Raw genomic sequence first — 19,306 nt, 5'->3', positions numbered from 1 at the left:
GATTTAGGTTATTTCTGCCTCTACACTGCCGAGCACGACAATTTGGTTGGTGGAGGGCTTAGAAACAGCAGCAATATGGTTTTTACCAAGTTGTGCACGAAATACTTAGATCCAACAGGGCCAAGCCCTTGTTCACAGATTAACAACAAAAATAGCTTTAGTCTTTGTGTTAACAGATTCTATGGTCTTCTATGAAGTAATCATGCCATTTAGACTCGTGGGGGTACTTCTTTGAAAGGAAGACTAGTGATTCTGGAACAAACATTTAAAGTAGGAATTATATATATGGCTCAAGAAATCAGTTGAGGGAGAATTAAATAATCTTTAGGCACTTTGAAGACTTGGAAGTTTAAAATGTGCCATTGATGTTCAGAAAGACCTCAACACCACCATTACTGTTGCTCTTATAATAACATGCGTCTTAAAATTTCTGCTTATATGTTAATGCTTAAGAAGTTAAATAGAGAAAATAATTCGCACAAAAATAAATCTCCCTGTTCACTTTCCCTCGATCCTGGACATAGCACAGATGGCTCTTCCTCAAATGGAGGGGAAAAGGATTCACAAGCCCTCACCAGGCACAAGGGGAATTATCAATCCAAAGCAACCAAAGTGGGATCTCCTTAGAGGGAGAAAAATTCACAGCCTTTTCAAATGTCAAGTTTTTCGGGTCTAGGTAGTCATTCAAGTTTTTAAATTAAGTACATCACATACTTTGTTAAGGAGCGGGAAATACAAAAACAACCTCCCATCTGGTGAGATGGTGTATTTAAAGATAGCAAATTGTCCAAATAAAGTGAACCTATTTTGTTCATTGCTAAGGAAGCCTGGAAATGAGGAACTTTGGAATTAAAACCACCAATTGGAATTGCAAACAGTGTGTAGGACTTCTGCTCAAACTTAACAAACTCGGATGTAATATACTTAAGGTAAAAACAGGATCTATCTCGTGTCAAAATTTCCTAATATTACAGAAAACCTAAAAGCATAGATGGACTAGAGAGTACTGCAAATAAGATACCCAAAGCTTTATCTTAAATACCTGCCCCTTTTAATCACAAAATAAAGCAATTCTCAATTTTGTTTCTGCTTTGTTCAATTCCAACTATAGCCTTTTTGACAAAACATTTTCCTATTAACTAAATTGTAAAAAATACAACCAAGCTTGTGCTCATTAAATATACATGTATATAAAAAACATACAAAAAGTACAAGATTGATTATGTTAGGAAACTTTTACAGTGTCAACATCCTGTTTTCTCTAAATCTTTAGTCAAGGGCCTAAGGTCAGATCTTTCTGTGCACAAAAGCTCAATGCGACTTAACTCCTGAATTCAGTGTCATGCCTAAGCAGGCTATGCACAGAATTAATTTTATTATGCAGTCCTTCAAAAAACAAAAACAATAAAAATGGACAAAGAATTAAAAACAAAACAAAACAAAACAAAAAAACAAAAACCAAAACCAAAAAACCAACCCAAAAACAAAACCAAAAACACACCACAGGACAAAAAGTTCTTCGTAAATCAAATTCTATTTGTGAATTCAGCAAAATAATTTCTATAAAATAAAACAGCAAAATATTTAAATAGAATAGGGTGGACTGTATCTGTTTGCAGGGGTATTTGGTTTTTAGACAGGTTCCAAAAATTACACACATTCAAGTTTCCAATTCTCTTTTAAATACAGTATTAACCAATGAGTTCCTTATCTTTAATTGTTTATGCTGAAATTATGATACTTCAATTAGATAAACTAACCAGTAGTTTCCTTTTTAATCAGACCCTGCTTCGAACATTCAAAGTTTTGGAATAATGGAAAAGGAGCTAGGACAATTCTTGCTTTCAAGTAAAACTGACTGAGCAGAAACTCAGCTAAACATCTTGGTGCAGTGGTGCTCCAAGTACTGTGGGACTCTGGTGACTTCCACTTCACTGGGGTCCAGCAGAAGGAAAGTTTTAGAAGATTCACCTAATAAGCTCTACCAAAGAAACAAAACAAGCACACCAAATACAGTCTTGTATTACGCTCCAAGCATTCTGGCATAGCAAATTTTTGCATATTTGTTTTAAATCTTTAAAAACTCCCATTACTGATACTTAAATTTCTTTATCCCACCCAGAAATCGAACTGTCAAACATTAGACATAAGCAACATATGTGTAACTGAAAACCGCCTTTTATCACATTTCTCCCCTTGTTTTATATTTATATTCTAGGTGTAAGAAGGAAAAGCTCTGAGTAATACAGCTGTCACACTGGGACAACTGCTGTCATTATGGTAAATTTTTCCTCATTGGCTACACTAACCTGGTGTGAAGCCATGCTAAATGTTACAGCGTAACTATAGCTTCAAAGTGATTAACCTAGTATCAGAATAAAAAGGCAATGAAAAAGATCTAGAAACAATGTTACATCACCAATTTTCCACATCAACCAAATAATTTAAAGGTTACCAGCCTTACATCATTGCTCTTAGTAAAACTGACTCCAGTGGCAAAGAATTAACATGAAACTATTGGTGTGGTTGACATGGATGGGCTCTGTTTTGTTGCTGTTGGTTTATTTTTTTTGTTTTTGTAAAGGAGTAGATCCAACTGCCACGAGGCAGGCAACACTGGTTGCAGAGTGCAGTGGGTAGAACAAGAAAATTAACTTTTGTAGTTTTTGTAGATCTGTGAGTCTCCTCAAGAAAAAAGTTTCTTAAGAATTAACAGTCAAACATTAATATACTATATACACCTTTGCCATTTACACATTAGCATCAGGCCATTTATTACAAAACACTATACACTTTCCACTGCAGGCGGGTTATATATTGACAGCAAATTTCTGCAGATAAGACAGTGAATAAACTCTCCACTCCATGTTGATTAGGAATAGTTTTTCTAGTTTTAAATTATTAGCCAGACACAGAAAAAGGTTGGACTGTAAGGCCTGGGTGCACAGTCTTGATGGAACCAGTTAATTATGTGCATTTCACTGATCCTTCGTCTGAGGAGGGGATACTTCTTCACTGCCTTCATAATTTTCTTGTGCTCGTTGGCCAGTTCTCTGAGGGTTGTTCATATGATGTGCTGCTGGGCCTGTATATGGCTGTCCATGCACATGGTTATTCTGGGAGGGGAAAAGAGATTTATGTTAAAAATGTTCATATATTAAACTTTAAAAATCATGGGCAAAAATTTGTGGACATGTAAACATTTCTTTTACTCCCAGGACTTACAGAAAGTAAAATATCCTTGGGCCATTGGTGAAGGAAAAAAACTGGTTTGGAAGAGAAAAGCTAGCCTAAATGCAACCCCAAGTAAAAGCAGTGTAGGTCTGTATAAATATTTAGTCAAAGTGATTTTTAGTGCCCCAAATCATTTAGACCTAAGTCCAACATATAAGGGATCACAGCTTGTTATTGCTTATGTCAACAACACTCACAAAAAAAGATTTGTGAGCTAGAACACATCTATTCTGACTCTTTTAAGCACCTTGAAGCTTCTAGGTGATAATGACGAATCTGACTGATTGGTCTTATGAGATCTGCATTACCAGCAACCTTGAACACAGAATAGTGTCACTGAAAACAATACAATGTTAAAGAAACATGGATGAACCAGGCCTGATTAATATATGAATTTTCTCAAGGCTGATCAAAGTAACTTTCTTTTGAATTTGCTTTAACCTTTTAAACCCGTGAACCCTCATTTTTCTGTACATTCCCACCAGTCAAGAACATTTTAGGTCTTACTTTCTATAATTTGTATTATGAAAATAAATGTTAAATATGCATTTTCTAACTACTAAGCATGCTTCTATTTCCATCCCCCCAATTTTTAAAAATTAGGCTCCATGCCCAATGTGGAGCCTAATGTGGGGCCTGAACTCACAACCCTGAGATCAAAACCTGAGCTGAGATCAAAAGTCAGATGCTGGGCAGCCCCGGGGCTCAGCGGTTTGGCGCCGCCTGCAGCCTGGGGTGTGATCTTGGAGACCCGGGATTGAGTCCCACATCGGGCTCCCTGCATGGAGCCTGCTTCTCCCTCTGTCTGTGTCTCTGCCTCTCTGTGTGTCTATGAATAAATAAGATCTTAAAAAAAAAAAAAAAAAAAAAACCAAACAAACAAAAAAAGAAAAACAAAAGTCAAGATGCTTAACCAACTGAGCCACCCACCCAGGAGGCCCTCCATCCTGAAATATAACAAAGAACGCCTTAAATAATGGCTCTGAAAGTATGGCTTCCAGACTAGCAGTAGCATCAATCACCTGGGAATGTGTCAGAAATGTAGATTTTTCTGGTTCTATACCTCAGACCTAAATAAATCAGAAACTTGGGGTGGGGCCCAAAAATCTGTTTTGGAACAAGCCCACCAGGTTTTTTTTTTTAAGATTTTATTTTTAAAAAAGATTTTATTTATTTATTCATGAGACAGAGAGAAAGGCAGACACATTGACAGAAGGAGCAGCAGGCTCCATGCAGGGAGCCCGATGTGGGACTCGATCCTGGGACTCCAAGATCACACCCTGAGCTGAAGGCAGATGCTTAACCGCTGAGCCACCCAGGCGTCTCTAAAGATTTTATTTTTAAGTAATCTCTATATTCCATGTAGGGCTTGAACAGACAACCCTGAGATCAAGAGTCATGTGCTCTACCAACCAAGCCAGCGAGCTACCAACCCCCTCACTCCACCAGGGGATTTTGATGCTTATTTTGAGCACCACTGCCTCAAAAGATCTGAATCAGTCACATCTTTGGTTTTAGAAAACAAAGTTTTGTTTTTTTTAAAGTATCTTCATCGAAACTTTATTTACTGATTTTAGATGAAACTTTATGGAAATCTATCAAATGCTTGATATTTTTCTTTTTTTTTTAATTTTTATTTTATTTATGATAGTCACACACACAGAGAGAGAGAGAGGCAGAGACACAGGCAGAGGGAGAAGCAGGCTCCATGCACCGGGAGCCCGATGTGGGATTCGATCCTGGGTCTCCAGGATCATGCCCTGGGCCAAAGGCAGGCACCAAACCGCTGCGCCACCCAGGGATCCCATGCTTGATATTTTTCAAAAATTTTGAGTGTCACTGAAGTCTTAGGCTAAATAATCAAGAACAATCTCCTTCACTGCCACATCTTAAATGTCTTTGGAATCCGTTTGCAGACTCAGCCTAACAGGAAATGTCCTAATCCTTTGTCCGAAACACTATCATTTTATGCTGACATCAATTGTCATACAGTTTTACTAAGCACAAAGAAGGGCATCCATTTGACCATGAAAACACCACAGGGGGAAGTTCAAACACATCACACCATGACCCTGCCCCAGCTATTCCTTTTTTGATCATGCTCTAAAGGTAGTCTAGATAATCCCTTTATTACTTTGCAGTCACAACAAAAATCTTAGCCACCCTTTAAATAAAGCATAAGAATCGATTCTAGGGGATAAAAATACAAATCAATCCCTATTTACCTGTTGGTACTGAGATCCAGGTGAATGGGGGTATAATGGGGCATCTTCAGGTGGAGGTGACTCATGCTCATCTGGGGCATCTTGGTCATCTGGCTCCTAATTTTAAATATTTAAAGATAAAAAATTATGTAGACAAATTTAAGTTTTTACTATCTGAAATAAAAATTTAAAAACCTACAGAACTGACCCACAACTTTCCTTTTACTGAATTTTTTTTTTTAAGATTTTATTTATTTATTCATTAGGGACAGAGAGAGAGAGAGGCACAGACATAGGCAGAGGGAGAAGCAGGCTCCATGCAGGGAGCCCGATGTGGGACTCAATCCTGGGTCTCCAGGATCACACCCTGGGCTGAAGGTGGCACTAAACCGCTGAGCCACCCCGGCTGCCCTACTGAAGATAAATTAAAGCAGATGAAAAAAACCTGACTTGGGTCCTCTCAGAAAGACTACATTTCAGGAGATTTCAGAAAAAAAATTTTTTTTTTTTTGATTTCAGAAATTTCTATAAAAGGCTCTCTTGTTAACTTAAGATTACATGTAGTAAACACTAAAGCAAAGAAAACCCCAACAAAATTTCTTTGACATTATCATTAATACATAAACACTGGCTTATAAAGTAAAATTGCTTTCTTCCATTTCTTTCTGCTGCACACTTGTGGCTTTTTTTTTTTTTTTAAATACCTCCTCTGGACAGAGTTCACAAGCTTTTGCCAGTGTCATCCTAGCACTATGTGATCTCTCCAAGAAATAACCATTTGATGTTTCATTGCTTTGCACTGGAGGAGACCAGTTGTTGTAAGTATATTGAGGATTGCCAGTGTATGGTCGTCTTTCAAGTTCATCTCCAAGCCATTCCACTGCCCAGGTCCACTTTCTTTTAAGATCTCCGTTGCCCTTCAAAAGAAAATAAAACCATGTATGGAAAAGGTTTTAGAATACTTTTCAAAGTTAACTTAAAATAGCAAGTCCAAATTTTCACTGTTCCTTTCTTTAAAAAGGAATCCCTAATTCTGATCCAGATTTCTACAAAATTAAGAAAAGAAATCCTCACCTGCAGAATCTGGTAAGCAACAGGACAATTGCTAAAAAGAGCTACCATACATTTTATACACTGGTATGCTCTTTTTTGATAGTGATTCTTAGAGCGCTGGATTGTGTCAAACAGCCCATCTCGGTCATCTGGGATCCCTTTAAGTGCATTATGAATTCTGAAAAAGAACCAAATATAAAAATTTGTAAAATCAAATAGCAGCTAACATTTATTGAGTGCCTACTATGTGCCACTCAATAAAGATTTTTGATGTAGTCATGTCATCTAATGTTGGGTAGCAGGTACAGTTATTGACTCCCTGAACAGATGAGAAGAGGGGTACAGACGGGTTAAACAGCTTGCTGGAGGTCATACAGCCACTCAGTAGTCTGTGCTCTTACCAACATGTTACCAATTCAAAATGGCTTTGCTATGTATGTAATTCAAAGACGTTACCTGAAGTTACTTTAGGACACCAGAAGTAATACAGACTTAAAGTTAACTAACAACTAAGTTTATGACTGCTATACTTAAGAGTTTGGTTCAGGTCAGTACCTTTTATAAAACTGCATTGCTGAAAGTAAGTAACCAGTGACTATGAAATGGTGATATAATTTAGAAGTACAAAACAAACCTGGATTCTAATAATCAGCTATACAGCAAAGCAATTTTCACCAATGCTACTATTTAGCTGATTTGCCAATGATGGATGATTTCATTTTAGTTCTTGACCAAACAGAGTGATAGTCAATGATTTCTTGTCCCTATCCCTGCCCGGCCCAAGCAACTTAAGAAATGGCTGTGGGGTAGAATGTGCCTTCTTTTGTGTTAAAAACATCACACCTACCAGTAAACAAAATGTGGTGTATATACATGCAGCTGATTATTATTCAGCCTTAAAAAGGAATGAAATTCAGACACATACTATATATGGCAGTCTTTTCTTTTTTTTTTTTTTTGAAGACTTATTATTTCAGAGAGTGCAGGCGCGTGCAAATAGGGTAGAGGGGCAAAGGGAGAGGAAGAAAATTTCCAGCAGACTCCCCATTGAGTGTGGAACCCTACACGGGGCTAGATCTCACAACCCTGAGATCATGACCAGAGTCAAAAATCAAGAGTTGGATGCTTAACCAACTGAGCTATCCAGGCACTCCTGTAACATGTATGAATCTTAAAGGCATTAAGTAAACTAGGCCAGATACAAGAGGACAAATACTGTATGATTCTATTTTTATGAGGTATTTAGAATAGGCAAAATCAAAGAAAAAATAGTTACCAGGAGCTGGAGAGGAGGGAGGGGAATGGGGAGTTATCGTTTATTTATTTTTTTTATTTTTAAAATATTTATTCATTCATCAGAGACACACAGAGAGAAAGGCAGAGACACAGGCAGAGAGAGAAGCAGGCTCCATGCAGGGAGTCTGACATGGGTCTCGATCTTGGGATCACGCCCCGGAGCCACCTGGGCTGCCCGAGAGTTATCATTTAATTCAGAAGTTTCAGTTTGGGATGATGAAAAAGTTCTAGAGATGGATAGTGGTGATGGCAACACAGTATTATGAATATATTTCAAGCCACTGAATTGTGCACTTAAAAATGGTTAAAATGGTAAGTTATGAATATTTTTACAATTTAACTAAAAAATAATAATTACCTGTCTGCAATTCTGTGGTATATCCAAGAGAATTGAAAACAGAGATTTAAAAACAAGACATGTCCATGAATGTCCATAGTAGCATTACTCACAATAGCCAAAAGGTAGAAATAACCCAAATGTCTAACAATAGATGAATGGATAAACAAAATGTGGTATATCCACAAAATGCAATGTTACTCAGCCGTAAAAAGGAATAAAGTACTGATACATGCTCTAACATGTAAGATCTTGAAAACATTATGCCAAGTAAAAGAAGCCAGACACAAAAGGACATTTGCCTATGGTTAGGCAAATCCACAGAGACAGAAAGGAGATTAGTGGTTGCTGGGCGATGGGAGGTAATAGAGAATGACTGCTTAATTGGTTATGGAGTTTCCATTTGTAGGGATTAATATGTTCTGGAATTAGATAGTGGAAATGGTTGCATACTATGAATTTACTAAAAACCACTGAATTGTATACTTTAAAACGATTAAAATGGTGAATATTGTAAGTGAATTTTACCTCCATAAGGAAACATTACCTGGGTAGTAATTAGAAAAAGAATACTTACATAAACTATAAATTTTACTTAATAGAATGTTCCAAATAAAAATTCAAATTTGTTTTTGCATTACATGCATTCATAAAATCTTTGGTTTGGAAATCATGACTCCAGCAATCTTGTAAGGTTTACTGATTTCACACTAATCAATCATATACAGGCTTTTGGCTGTTTAATCTGAAACACTTCAGTGTATCTTGTTTTTGCCTTCAGTTTTGTCAAGTGATAATGAAGTGTTAAGCCATTATTTCTGCCACATCACATTTTCTTCCCAGTAGTTTTAAGTGCTTTCAGATGCCATCTTTTATCAATATTATCTTTGTACGCCTTGTTCCCATTCAATGCCTGGTTGTGCCAGACACATGGTAGATACTCCATAAATATTCAAACACTGCTTACCGAATGAACTAAAAGCTCACTATGAGAAAGTTATTTTCAAGTTTGGGCCAGTGATTCAAAATAATAATACCTTACTAAATTCATTACACAACAGTCAATTGTCCATATTTAATATAGCACATTGCCTTTACCATTATCGCTTGCTATAATGAATTGGGAGCTAAGATGTAAATAACTGGTTTAAAGCTATAATGCTTACAGTATTTTTAAATGAAAAGAGTGAAATATTCCATTAAAAACAACTATGCTTTTTTAGGGGGAGGGAAAGGCAGGGGGAGAGAGAGAATCTTAAGTGGGCTCCATGCCCAGCACAGAGCCCTATGCAGGGCCTGATCTCACAATCCCAAGATCATGATCGAACCTGAGCCGAAACCAAGAGTAGACATTTAACCAAATGAGTCATGCAGGTGCCCCTGAAAACAACTCTTAAGAAAAGTTTTTCTTCTTTTTTTTTTTTTTTTTTTAAAGATTTTATTTCTTTATGAGAGAGAGAGAAAGGGAGGGAGGGAGGGACGGAGGGAGGAAGGAGAGGGGCAGAGACACAGGTAGATGGAGAATCAGGCTCCAAGCAGGGAGCCCGATTGGGACTCAATCCCAGGACCCAGGGCTCTCTCCCTGAGCCGAAGGCAGATACTTAACCGCTGAGCCAACCAGGCATCCCTTAAGAAAAGTTTCAAAAATTCTATAATCATACTGAGAAGGGTACTGGATGGTGTTCAAAATATATGGCTATAGTTTTGGAACTACTCAATTTCTTGTGTCATGAAAACTGATTTTTGGTTTAATAACTATTTTTAGAACAATACAACTTAAATCTATGATGGTAATTTCAGAGATAACTTGGAAATATTAATTCACGAATTCTGGCATTTGCAATCCCCACTAAGACTCAAAATTTTAAGTTCTTTTTAAAAAATACTTTGAGAGAGTGAGTGAGTGAGAACGAGAGCAAGAGCAAGGGGAAGAGGCAGAGGGAGAAGCAGACTCCCAGCTGAGCAGGGAGTCCAGGGGCTAGATCCTAGGACCCTGGGATCATAACCTGAGCTGAAGGCAGATGCTTAACCGACTGAGCCACCCAGGTGCTCCTATGAATCTTCTTAAAGCATTTTGTCGTTACAGAACTTGTCTTCAAGTTGCTGTTTTAACTACTGACAGAATATATGAATTTTGAACTGTTTCCAAAAATCAAGTATTATACTATCATCCATATGGGGAGGGAAGTTATAAAATCTGGCAGAGTTGTCAGCTAATTACATACTTCACCATCTATATAATTTTAGGTATTAAAAGATAATAAATGAAGTCTGAAGGATAGTTATGCTGGATAACCTCAGCTTAAAGAGAAAAACTGCACTCAAATTCTCATATACTGAAAAACTAAAGCTGATGTTCATTATTCACAGATTTTGTATTTGTGGTTTTTCCTACTTGGTAAACTTTATTTGTAATGGTAAAAAATAGCATGGTGCTTTTGTGGTCATGTGCTAGGTGGCAAAAAAAAAAAAAAAAGCGTCACTGAACATGTGTTACCAGCTAAAGCAGAACAAAGTGGCACTTTATATTGTACAGGAGTGTCCTTTTTGCTGTTTAGTGACACCTTTCCCACATGTTTGTACGTTTTGTTGATCTCATGGTTTAAAATGACATCCCCTCAAATGTGTAGTTCTGAAGTACCTAGTATTCCTAAGCCCAAAAAGGCTTTGCAGAGAAAATATTTTGTTACTTTATCAGACACAGGTTATTGGGAGGTCACTGTTAACAAGTCAGCAATGTATGTTAAGGCGTCTTTAAAAAGAAACACACATTTAAAAAAAGGTTACGTATAGACTAGTCAACAAAAACCTAACCAGAAGCTTGCAGGAACCTAATCTCGTATTTCCCCTGGGAATAATGCCTTTGCATTCCCTCCTTCAGTATTCACAGTGACTTTATAGAAAATAAGTTCCATGAATAATGGGAACTGACTGTACTTACTTACCTAAGGACTATTTTTATATAACGAAATGTGACCTTATAGGACTCATTCTAAAACTACTGTAATCTAATCCTAAAATAACCCTAGCATATCAATGAAATTAAGGTATTTACCAAAAGTCTATGCTAGTTTTCCTTAATTATTTTTTATATATTTTATTTTCTATTAGTTTTCCTTAATTAAAAAAAAATCCAAAGCTAGTAGTAAGTATGCAAATGGGCAGTGAAAGAATAAAAAGTGAAATCAAATGAGGGAAGAAGGAATTTTTTATTCATTCCTTTTATTTTTATAAAGATTACATTTATTTATTTGAAAAAGAGAGGGGGGAGGGAGAGAGAGCACAAGCAGGAGGGCACAGAAAATCTCAAGCAGACTCCATGCAGAGCACGGAGCCTGATTTGAGACTCAATCTCAGGAACCTGAGATCATGACCAGAGCCAAAACCAAGAGATGGATGCTTAACTGACTGAGCCACCCAGGTGCCCCCTTTTTATTCATTCTTAAGCTTTTGTTTTATTTTTTTAAAAAAGATTTTATTTATTTATAGAGACCGGGGGGGGGGGGGCAGAGGGAGAAGCAGGCATCATATAGAGAGCCTGATGTGGGACTCAATCCAGGGTCTCTAGGATCACGCCCTGGGCTGCAGGCAGCGCTAAACCGCTGAGCCACTGGGGCTGCCCAAGCTTTTGTTTTAATGTAAAACCTTTATTAGATCTCCAGGAGGTTAAACCCCCCCCAACCCCCCCCCCCAACAAAAAACGCAGATTGGCAGTTTTTAGTTTAAAAGTTGGTCAACTAAGAAGGAGGATCTACCTGTGAGTCTGCCAGGAATCTTCAATCAGTAAGATTTGCAAAAGCAGATCCAAATAGGGCCGGAGTTCATAGGTGTAGGAATATGCAACCTAAAAATAGGAAAGACATGGTGAAAAACTTATTTAAAGGAGTAATAAATCAAATCAGAGAGGCATACGAATGTTTATTGTCCTTTAACCTGCCAGAGAAGTTCACTGAGGACAGTAGATGAGAACTGAGGATTCTCCCAGCAGCAAAAGCGAAGCAGTTTGACAGTTTCCTCTGAGTTACTGCAGTCCTCAATGATTTTCTTCACATAACTTGTTCTCACAAATAAAATGTCTGCCACATTCTGCTGAATTGGCATTATAGGTTGTGATAAATTAGGATCACCAAAAGGATTGGGAAGAGGAGGATTACCTAGAATACAGATTTGTCATCAGTGAAAAACTGATAGGCTTCTCCACAATAAAATAATACAGCCTTCACCACAGAAAACAGCTTAGGAGTTTTGGATTTAAAAAAAAAATAACATTTAAAATCAATATCCCTAAGTACTATGAAGAAAGTAAGAAAGTAATATTAGATATGAAAATGATCAGACAGACCAAAGATGATAAAATGCAAACTTAACTTAAAAGGTTAATTCTTAAACTATTTCATAAATAAAGTATCAACCTCATAACAAGTAGAGAGGAAAAAAAGATCCCCTTTAAACATGTGATAAAGGTGTAGAACCCAAAATATTATTACAATATTCCAAAAGCACAGACTGTCAGACTTTTTTTTTTTTTAAACATTTAAACATCTTCAGAATTACTTTTAACTGGGTACTATGTATGGTCAGCAGTATTTTAAAATCAATGTAAAGGAGTAAGCATTTGACTTTACCATTGATTGAAGATTGCATTCTTGAAGAGACATTGCAACAGCGGATCAGCTGTGACACAACAGAGTACAATTTGCCTAATTCAGCATACTGATATTTGATTGGAGGACCTGGACCTTCATCTAAAGACACAAGCATAAAGGTAGCAGGCACATTCAATTTCAAAAGCTGTGTCTTCTCTGCCACACCTATAATGAAGAAGAATACAAAAGAGAAAAAAATTAGGATGGTGAAGGGATTCATAATAAAGCAGTTATCTAAAATATTTTTTCTGTAAGTTTTCGAATCAGAAGACCACTCTTATTTAGCATTTAGAATGATTTGACGAGAACAGAAAATCTACATGGTATAATTGGGTTGAAGTTTTTATTTTTTAAAAATATTTATTTATGAGACACACACACACACACACACAGAGAGAGAGAGAGAGAGAGAGAGAGAGAGAGAGAGAGAGAGAGAGAGAGAGACACACGCCGAGACACAGGCAGAAGGATAAGCAGGCCCATGCAGGGAGCTCGACGTGGGACTAGATCCTGGGCCTCCAGGATCACACCTTGGGCTGTAGGCGGTGCTAAACCGCTGTGCCACAGGGGCTGCCCGGGTTGAAGTTTTTATAAGCCTATGATATTCCAGTCAAACCAGCCATCAAGGAAATCAACACTTGACAGCATGAGCACTGGGTATTATGCTGTATGTTGGCAAATTGAACTCCAATAAAAAAAATTAAAGGAAAAAAAAGAAAGAAAATGAACACCTTCTATGGCTTGAGAGTCTGGGGGACTGGCCTAGACTGCAATCCTCATCATAAGGGAGGATGATGAAAACTCTGAGAATTAAGAATGCTTGTATACACTGCCTCTTTATTTTCTTCTACAACTAAGCTACTTGAAAACCATGCCTAGAGGCATCTGAGTGGCTCAGTTGGTAAAGTGGCTGCCTTGGGCTCCCTGCTCTGCAGGGAGCTTGCTTCTTCCTCTCCCTGCTGCTATCCCTTGCTTGTGCTGGGGGCGGGGGAGGGAGGGAGAGGGAGAGGGAGAGGGAGAGGGAGAGGGAGAGAGAGAGGGAGAGAGAGAGAGAGAGAGAGAGAGAGAGAGAGAGAGAGAGAGGAAAGGAAAAAAGAAAAGAAAAGAAACCATGCCTAAAAAGTTGGTGGCATCTCAATTTTCTTATTTTCCCACTCTGAGCCCATGTCAGTTTGGTTTCTGCCCACTTTCCCGGGGTAAAGCTAAAGAACAGTACTAAACCATAACTGCTTCCTCTCCTTCTTGGATTCCTCTCTTCTTTCAACCTCTTCTCCTTGGTCTCGTTTGTGAGCCCTCCTTCCTCTGTCTCTGAAAAATGGTTGCTCCTTAAAGTTCCCACACCAGACTATCTGCATGCTTTTCCTGGACGATCAAACCCACTCTAACGGCTTCAAGTTCCAGGTATTTTTGTCCAGATGATTCCAAAATATTTCCAGACAAATATATTAAGTGTTCTACTGAATACTGAACATCACCTATTTGGGTGCCCAACAGACTCAAACTCAATTTGCCCAAACTGAACTCATTTTACTCCCCTATCCATGTTCTTCCCTCTTGGTACATGGCACTGCTATCTGCTCGGTTGAATCTTGGGCATCATTTAACATCTCTTCTGTGTTCCCCTCTCCTTAATATCCAATCACTAAACCTAAATTGAGCCATCTAGGTGCTCTGGCAGTTACCTTTTCATTTGCTTTTATACCCCATTAGACGATAGACTATCCTTTATATTGTCATATTCCAAGAAGTATAATAAATACAAGCCCACGGGTAGCCCCGGTGGTGCAGCAGTTTAGCGCCACCTACAGCCCAGTGCGTGATCCTGGAGTGCCGGGATCGAGTCCCACATCGGGGCCCTGCATGGAGCCTGCTTCTCCCTCTGCCTGTGTCTCTGCCTCTCTCTCTCTGAATAAATAAGTAAATCTTTAAAAATAAAAAATAAAAATAAATGCCCACAATCCCTTATCTGAAATCCTGAGATTCAAAAAGCACTTATAATAAATAAACTTTTTTTTAATAAATTAATTTTTATTGGTGTTCAATTTACCTACAGAATAACACCCAGTGCTCATCCCGTCAAGTGTCCCCCTCAGTGCCCGTCACCCATTCACCCCCACCCCCCACCCTCCTCCCCTTCCACCACCCCTAGTTCGTTTCCCAGAGTTAGGAGTCTTTATGTTCTGTCTAAATACAAACTTCTTTCCTAAAGTTGGTGTCAAAACATGTTTTGTGGGAAAAGCTGGCCTGAACTGACAAGAGGTATTTAGTCTTTATTTATCCCCTCTCTCAGAGTGACTACTCATGCTTTACTGTGGAAATATTAATGTGTATGATAATAAGGTGCTGTCTTGGACCCTGCTATAGGGATATTACATAGTATATACATTGCCTTACCTTTCTTAAATCTAAACAATCCTGAACACCAAAGCATATGTGGTTTTAAGAATTTCATATTAAAGTTTATGAATCTGTATTTGCTTTTAGCAGGGAAATCTTAATTAGATTATATTACAGACCAATGATGTAATGCTTTGCGAATAGGCTATATCTAAAAAGAAAGCTGAACAGAATACGATTTTTATGAATTCCTAAATTTGGTATTTCTAAGTTTTTTCTTTTTTTAAGATTTTATTTATTCATGAGAGACACACACACACAGAGAGAGGCAGAGACACAGGTAGAGGGAGAAGCAGGCTCCATGCAGGAAGCCCAATGTGGGACTCAATCCCGCATTGAGATCAACTCCGGGATCACACCCTGAGCCGAAGGCAGATGCTCAACCGCTGAGCCATCCAGGTGTCCCTGGTATTTTTAAGTTTGAAATACAGATTCCACTTGCTTGTTTGTGCAATGAATATTTTCTCCATTCTCAACTACAAATAACCAAGCATCTCTTGTACGGAAAGGTAAAGGAAAAGACAAAATACAGAGACAAAGCAGCAGAATGTGCTTATGTTAAAGGACCAGAGGTAAACTGATTAGTAAGTTCACGCACAAAAAACATGTAATGACAGGGATATTTGTCTATAGAACTTAATTTTGGATATAAGGTATTTTTTTCTTTTCTTTTAAACTTTTATTTCTTTTAAAATACTTTTTAAACTTGAGAGAGAGCACATAAGCAGGGGGAGAGGCAGAGAGAGAGAGACAAGCAGACTCTGCACTGAGCGCGGACGGAGCACGACACGGGGCTTGATCCTAGGACCCCGAGATTATGACCTGGGCCAAAGTCAGATGCTTAACCAACTGAGCCACCCAAGTGACCCTCTTTTAAGCTTTAACTTTTTTTTTTTTTTTTTAAAGATTCTTCTTATTTATCTGAGATAGATAGGGGGAGAGAGAGTATGTGTATGCATGCATGAGCAGGGAGCCTTATGTAGGGCTAGATTCCAGGACTTTGGGGATCACAACTGGAGCCAAAGGCAGACGTTTCACCAACTGAGCCACTCAGGCACCCCCTATTTTAAACTTTTATTTTTTTATTTTTAAAGATTTTATTTATTCATGAGAGAGACAGAGAGAGGCAGAGAGACACAGGCAGAGGGAGAAGCAGGCTCCATGCAGGGAGCCCAATGTGAGACTTGATCCAGGGACTCCAGGATCACGCCCTGAGTCAAAGGCAGATGTTCAACCGCTGAGCCACCCAGGCATCCCAAAAATTTTTAAAGAAGCTATTATCTGCTAAGTCTTTGAATCAGTTTCCAATCTGGTGAAATATTAGTAAGATTTTAAATGGCATGTCAATAAATTAATCATTTTGGAAACAGTGCATGAGCACCTGATTGATAAGAAATTTTTATAATTTTAGGGTTGCCTGGCTGGCCCAGTTCAAAGAGCATGCGACTCTTGATCTCAGGGTTGTGAGTTTGAGCCCTAGGTTGGGCATAGAGATTACTTAAATAAAACAAACAAACGTTTATATTCTTTTTTTTTTTTTTTTAAATTTATTTATTTATGATAGTCACACAGAGAGAGAGAGAGAGGCGCAGAGACATAGGCAGAGGGAGAAGCAGGCTCCATGCACCGGGAGCCCGATGTAGGATTCGATCCTGGGTCTCCAGGATCGCGCCCTGGGCCAAAGGCAGGCGCCAAACCGCTGCGCCACCCAGGGATCCCAAACGTTTATATTCTTAATGAAATTTACCACCCCATACAAAGCCAATGAACAAACACTAAAAGATAATGGATGGATTTTTCATAATATTCCTAATTGTACATCTTTTCATTTAAAAAACATTTACTGAGTGTCATTGTGTGAAAACTTCTGATCTTCGCAATCTCGCTGGGGAGCAACACAAAAATTTGAATACAATCAAAACCAACAAAGTAGAAGATAGCATAACAATATACTTTTAAGTGAAGTATTCTGGAATCACTGATCAGGCAATGTTAGATTACTTTGAGAAAGTAAGTTATTAAGCAGAGGCAGTAACAAATAATAGGGTAATTCAATATTTATATTATATGTAATTTTAATAGTTTACTCCAACAAAAATTTATGTTCAGACCAAGTCCTTTACTCAAGGACTCACCACGTCACTCAACTTGGGTGAGTATCAACCATCTGGGGAGTTTTCGAAAATGTGGATTCCTTGTGATAGCTCTGAGAATTCTACTTAAGTTGGTGTGGTATGGGGCCTAGAAATCAGTATTTTCATAACCAGACAGGTCTGGCATCACCGCTTTAGGAGATAAAAGTATGATTAAGACACAGATTCTGGGCAGCCTCAGTGGCGCAGCGGTTTAGCGCCGCCTTCAGCCTAGGGTGTGATCCTGGAGACCCGGGATCGAGTCCCATGTCCATGCTCCCTGCATGGAGCCTGCTACTCCCTCTGCCTCTCATGAATGAAGATTTTATTTATTTATTCAAGAGACACATACAGAGAGAGAAGGGCAGAGACACAGGCACAGAGAGAAGCAGGCTCCATGCAAGGAGCCTGATGTGGGACTCGATCCCAGGTCTCCAGAATCACACCCTGGGCTGAAGGCGGCACTAAACCACTGAGCCACCAGGGCTGCCCAAGACACAGATTCGGAGGATGCCTGGGTGGCTCAGTTGGTTAAGTGTTCAACTCTTGATTTTTGGCTCAGGTCATGATCTCGGGGTAGTGAGATCAAGCCCAATGCCAGGCCCCAGGCTGAGAGTGAAGCCTGCTTAAGATTCTCTCTCCCTCTGCCCTTCCCCCACCACTTCCTTGCTCTCTAAAAAAGGACACAGATTCTGGCCTGTGTCTACTGCGGAGATATGCAAAAAGAACTATAAAGTACAAGGTGAAAAGTGCACTGAAAAATGTCTTATCATTAGACTAAAGGACTTTGCCACTTAATAGAATACATTAAAACAGATTTAGAATAACTTAAATTCTTACCTAAATTGGCATACATTACAAACAGATTGAAATACTGCTGTAAATGACGCCCATGCTCTGAAACTTCCCTTCTCAAGAGATTGAGAACTGCCCTTAGTAGGTGATCGCTCAGGCTTAAGTTGTCGTAAGCCTGTAAAGGATAAAGCACTGGCTATTTTTCATTTCAGTGACAAGATATAGGACAATATAATTCTATTTGCATAAAAAGCGCAAACACATACAAATACAGGCAGAAATTTCTGGAAGGACTAATCACAAAAGAAATGATTAAAAAGGGTTGCATCTTAGGGAATGAAGATCTGAGGTAGATTTTATCTAGAGCCTTCATGATATTTTAATTTTTAATAAATGGAGGTCCATTACACAAAAACTTTATAGATAATCTACATAACAATGTGTACAATTAAGCCACCGCTTGTAACTAAACGAACACAGAAAATTCTGTTGCTTTTAAAGGGCCAATAATTGCTATTCATTGCTGTAAAATACTTTTACTAAACTCCTAGATATCAGATGGCGCGGGGTATGTGCATACACATACACATCAAACAGATGCACATATATTTGCTGACTCAAACTTTCAGGAAAGTGATCTGTAAGCATTTAATCATTAGAAAGAAAACCAGGAAAATTACCTGACTAGAAGGTCCAGGAGATGCAAAAGGTGAAGGACACGGCCCATCTTGCAAGGAAAAATGTGCAATAAAAACTATAAGTTTTGCAAATGCACCCCTCACTTCTGCACTGGGGCACTCTAGAAGGTATTCAGAGAAGCGATTGGAAACATTAAAAAGGACATTGTGAGCAAACCAAAAACGTACATTCTTGCTGTGACGAAGGAGAATACACAATGCATCATACCTAAGAGAAAACAAAATAATATCTATGAAAGTCAATTCAATGATATGTTTTGTATATAGTACAGATACGGGTCTCTATGAACCAAATACAAATCAAACACCATTTACTACTGGAAGGAGAGAATCAGCCATGGTTGCTTTTAGTACCAGTGTTAAAAGGACAGATGACTACTACAACTTAGTATCTTCTCACAGAGTGACAACAGAAATGAAAGTTTATCCAGTCCTCTACAAATCCATTACACCAAACTCTTCCTAGATTTGATGACAAAATAATCCCTAACTTAATCTTCCCTTAACATCTTCC

The 19,306-nt window shown here is 38.4% G+C and overlaps 1 protein-coding gene across 3 annotated transcripts in view; it reads right to left on the bottom strand.

Moving 5' to 3' along the window:
- Nucleotides 1–1,013: 1,013 nt before the first annotated feature.
- The window catches only part of USP9X (ubiquitin specific peptidase 9 X-linked), a 483,762-nt gene continuing 465,469 nt past the window's right edge, over nt 1,014–19,306 (bottom strand). For all 3 annotated transcript variants that reach the window (XM_055337517.1, XM_055337516.1, XM_055337518.1), the window contains 9 exons: nt 18,775–19,000; nt 18,140–18,269; nt 12,750–12,935; nt 12,058–12,278; nt 11,880–11,968; nt 6,513–6,669; nt 6,143–6,355; nt 5,460–5,555; nt 1,014–3,116 (listed from right to left, as the gene is read on the bottom strand). In XM_055337517.1, coding sequence (XP_055193492.1) covers nt 2,979–3,116; nt 5,460–5,555; nt 6,143–6,355; nt 6,513–6,669; nt 11,880–11,968; nt 12,058–12,278; nt 12,750–12,935; nt 18,140–18,269; nt 18,775–19,000 — 1,456 coding nt within the window. In that variant the 3' untranslated portion in view covers nt 1,014–2,978. The remainder of the gene's footprint in view (nt 3,117–5,459; nt 5,556–6,142; nt 6,356–6,512; nt 6,670–11,879; nt 11,969–12,057; nt 12,279–12,749; nt 12,936–18,139; nt 18,270–18,774; nt 19,001–19,306) is intronic.

Source organism: Nyctereutes procyonoides, unplaced genomic scaffold (genome assembly GCF_905146905.1).
Source record: "Nyctereutes procyonoides isolate TBG_1078 unplaced genomic scaffold, NYPRO_anot_genome, whole genome shotgun sequence".
Taxonomy (NCBI): Eukaryota; Metazoa; Chordata; class Mammalia; order Carnivora; family Canidae; genus Nyctereutes; species Nyctereutes procyonoides.
This window is presented reverse-complemented; position numbering and strand designations above follow the sequence as displayed.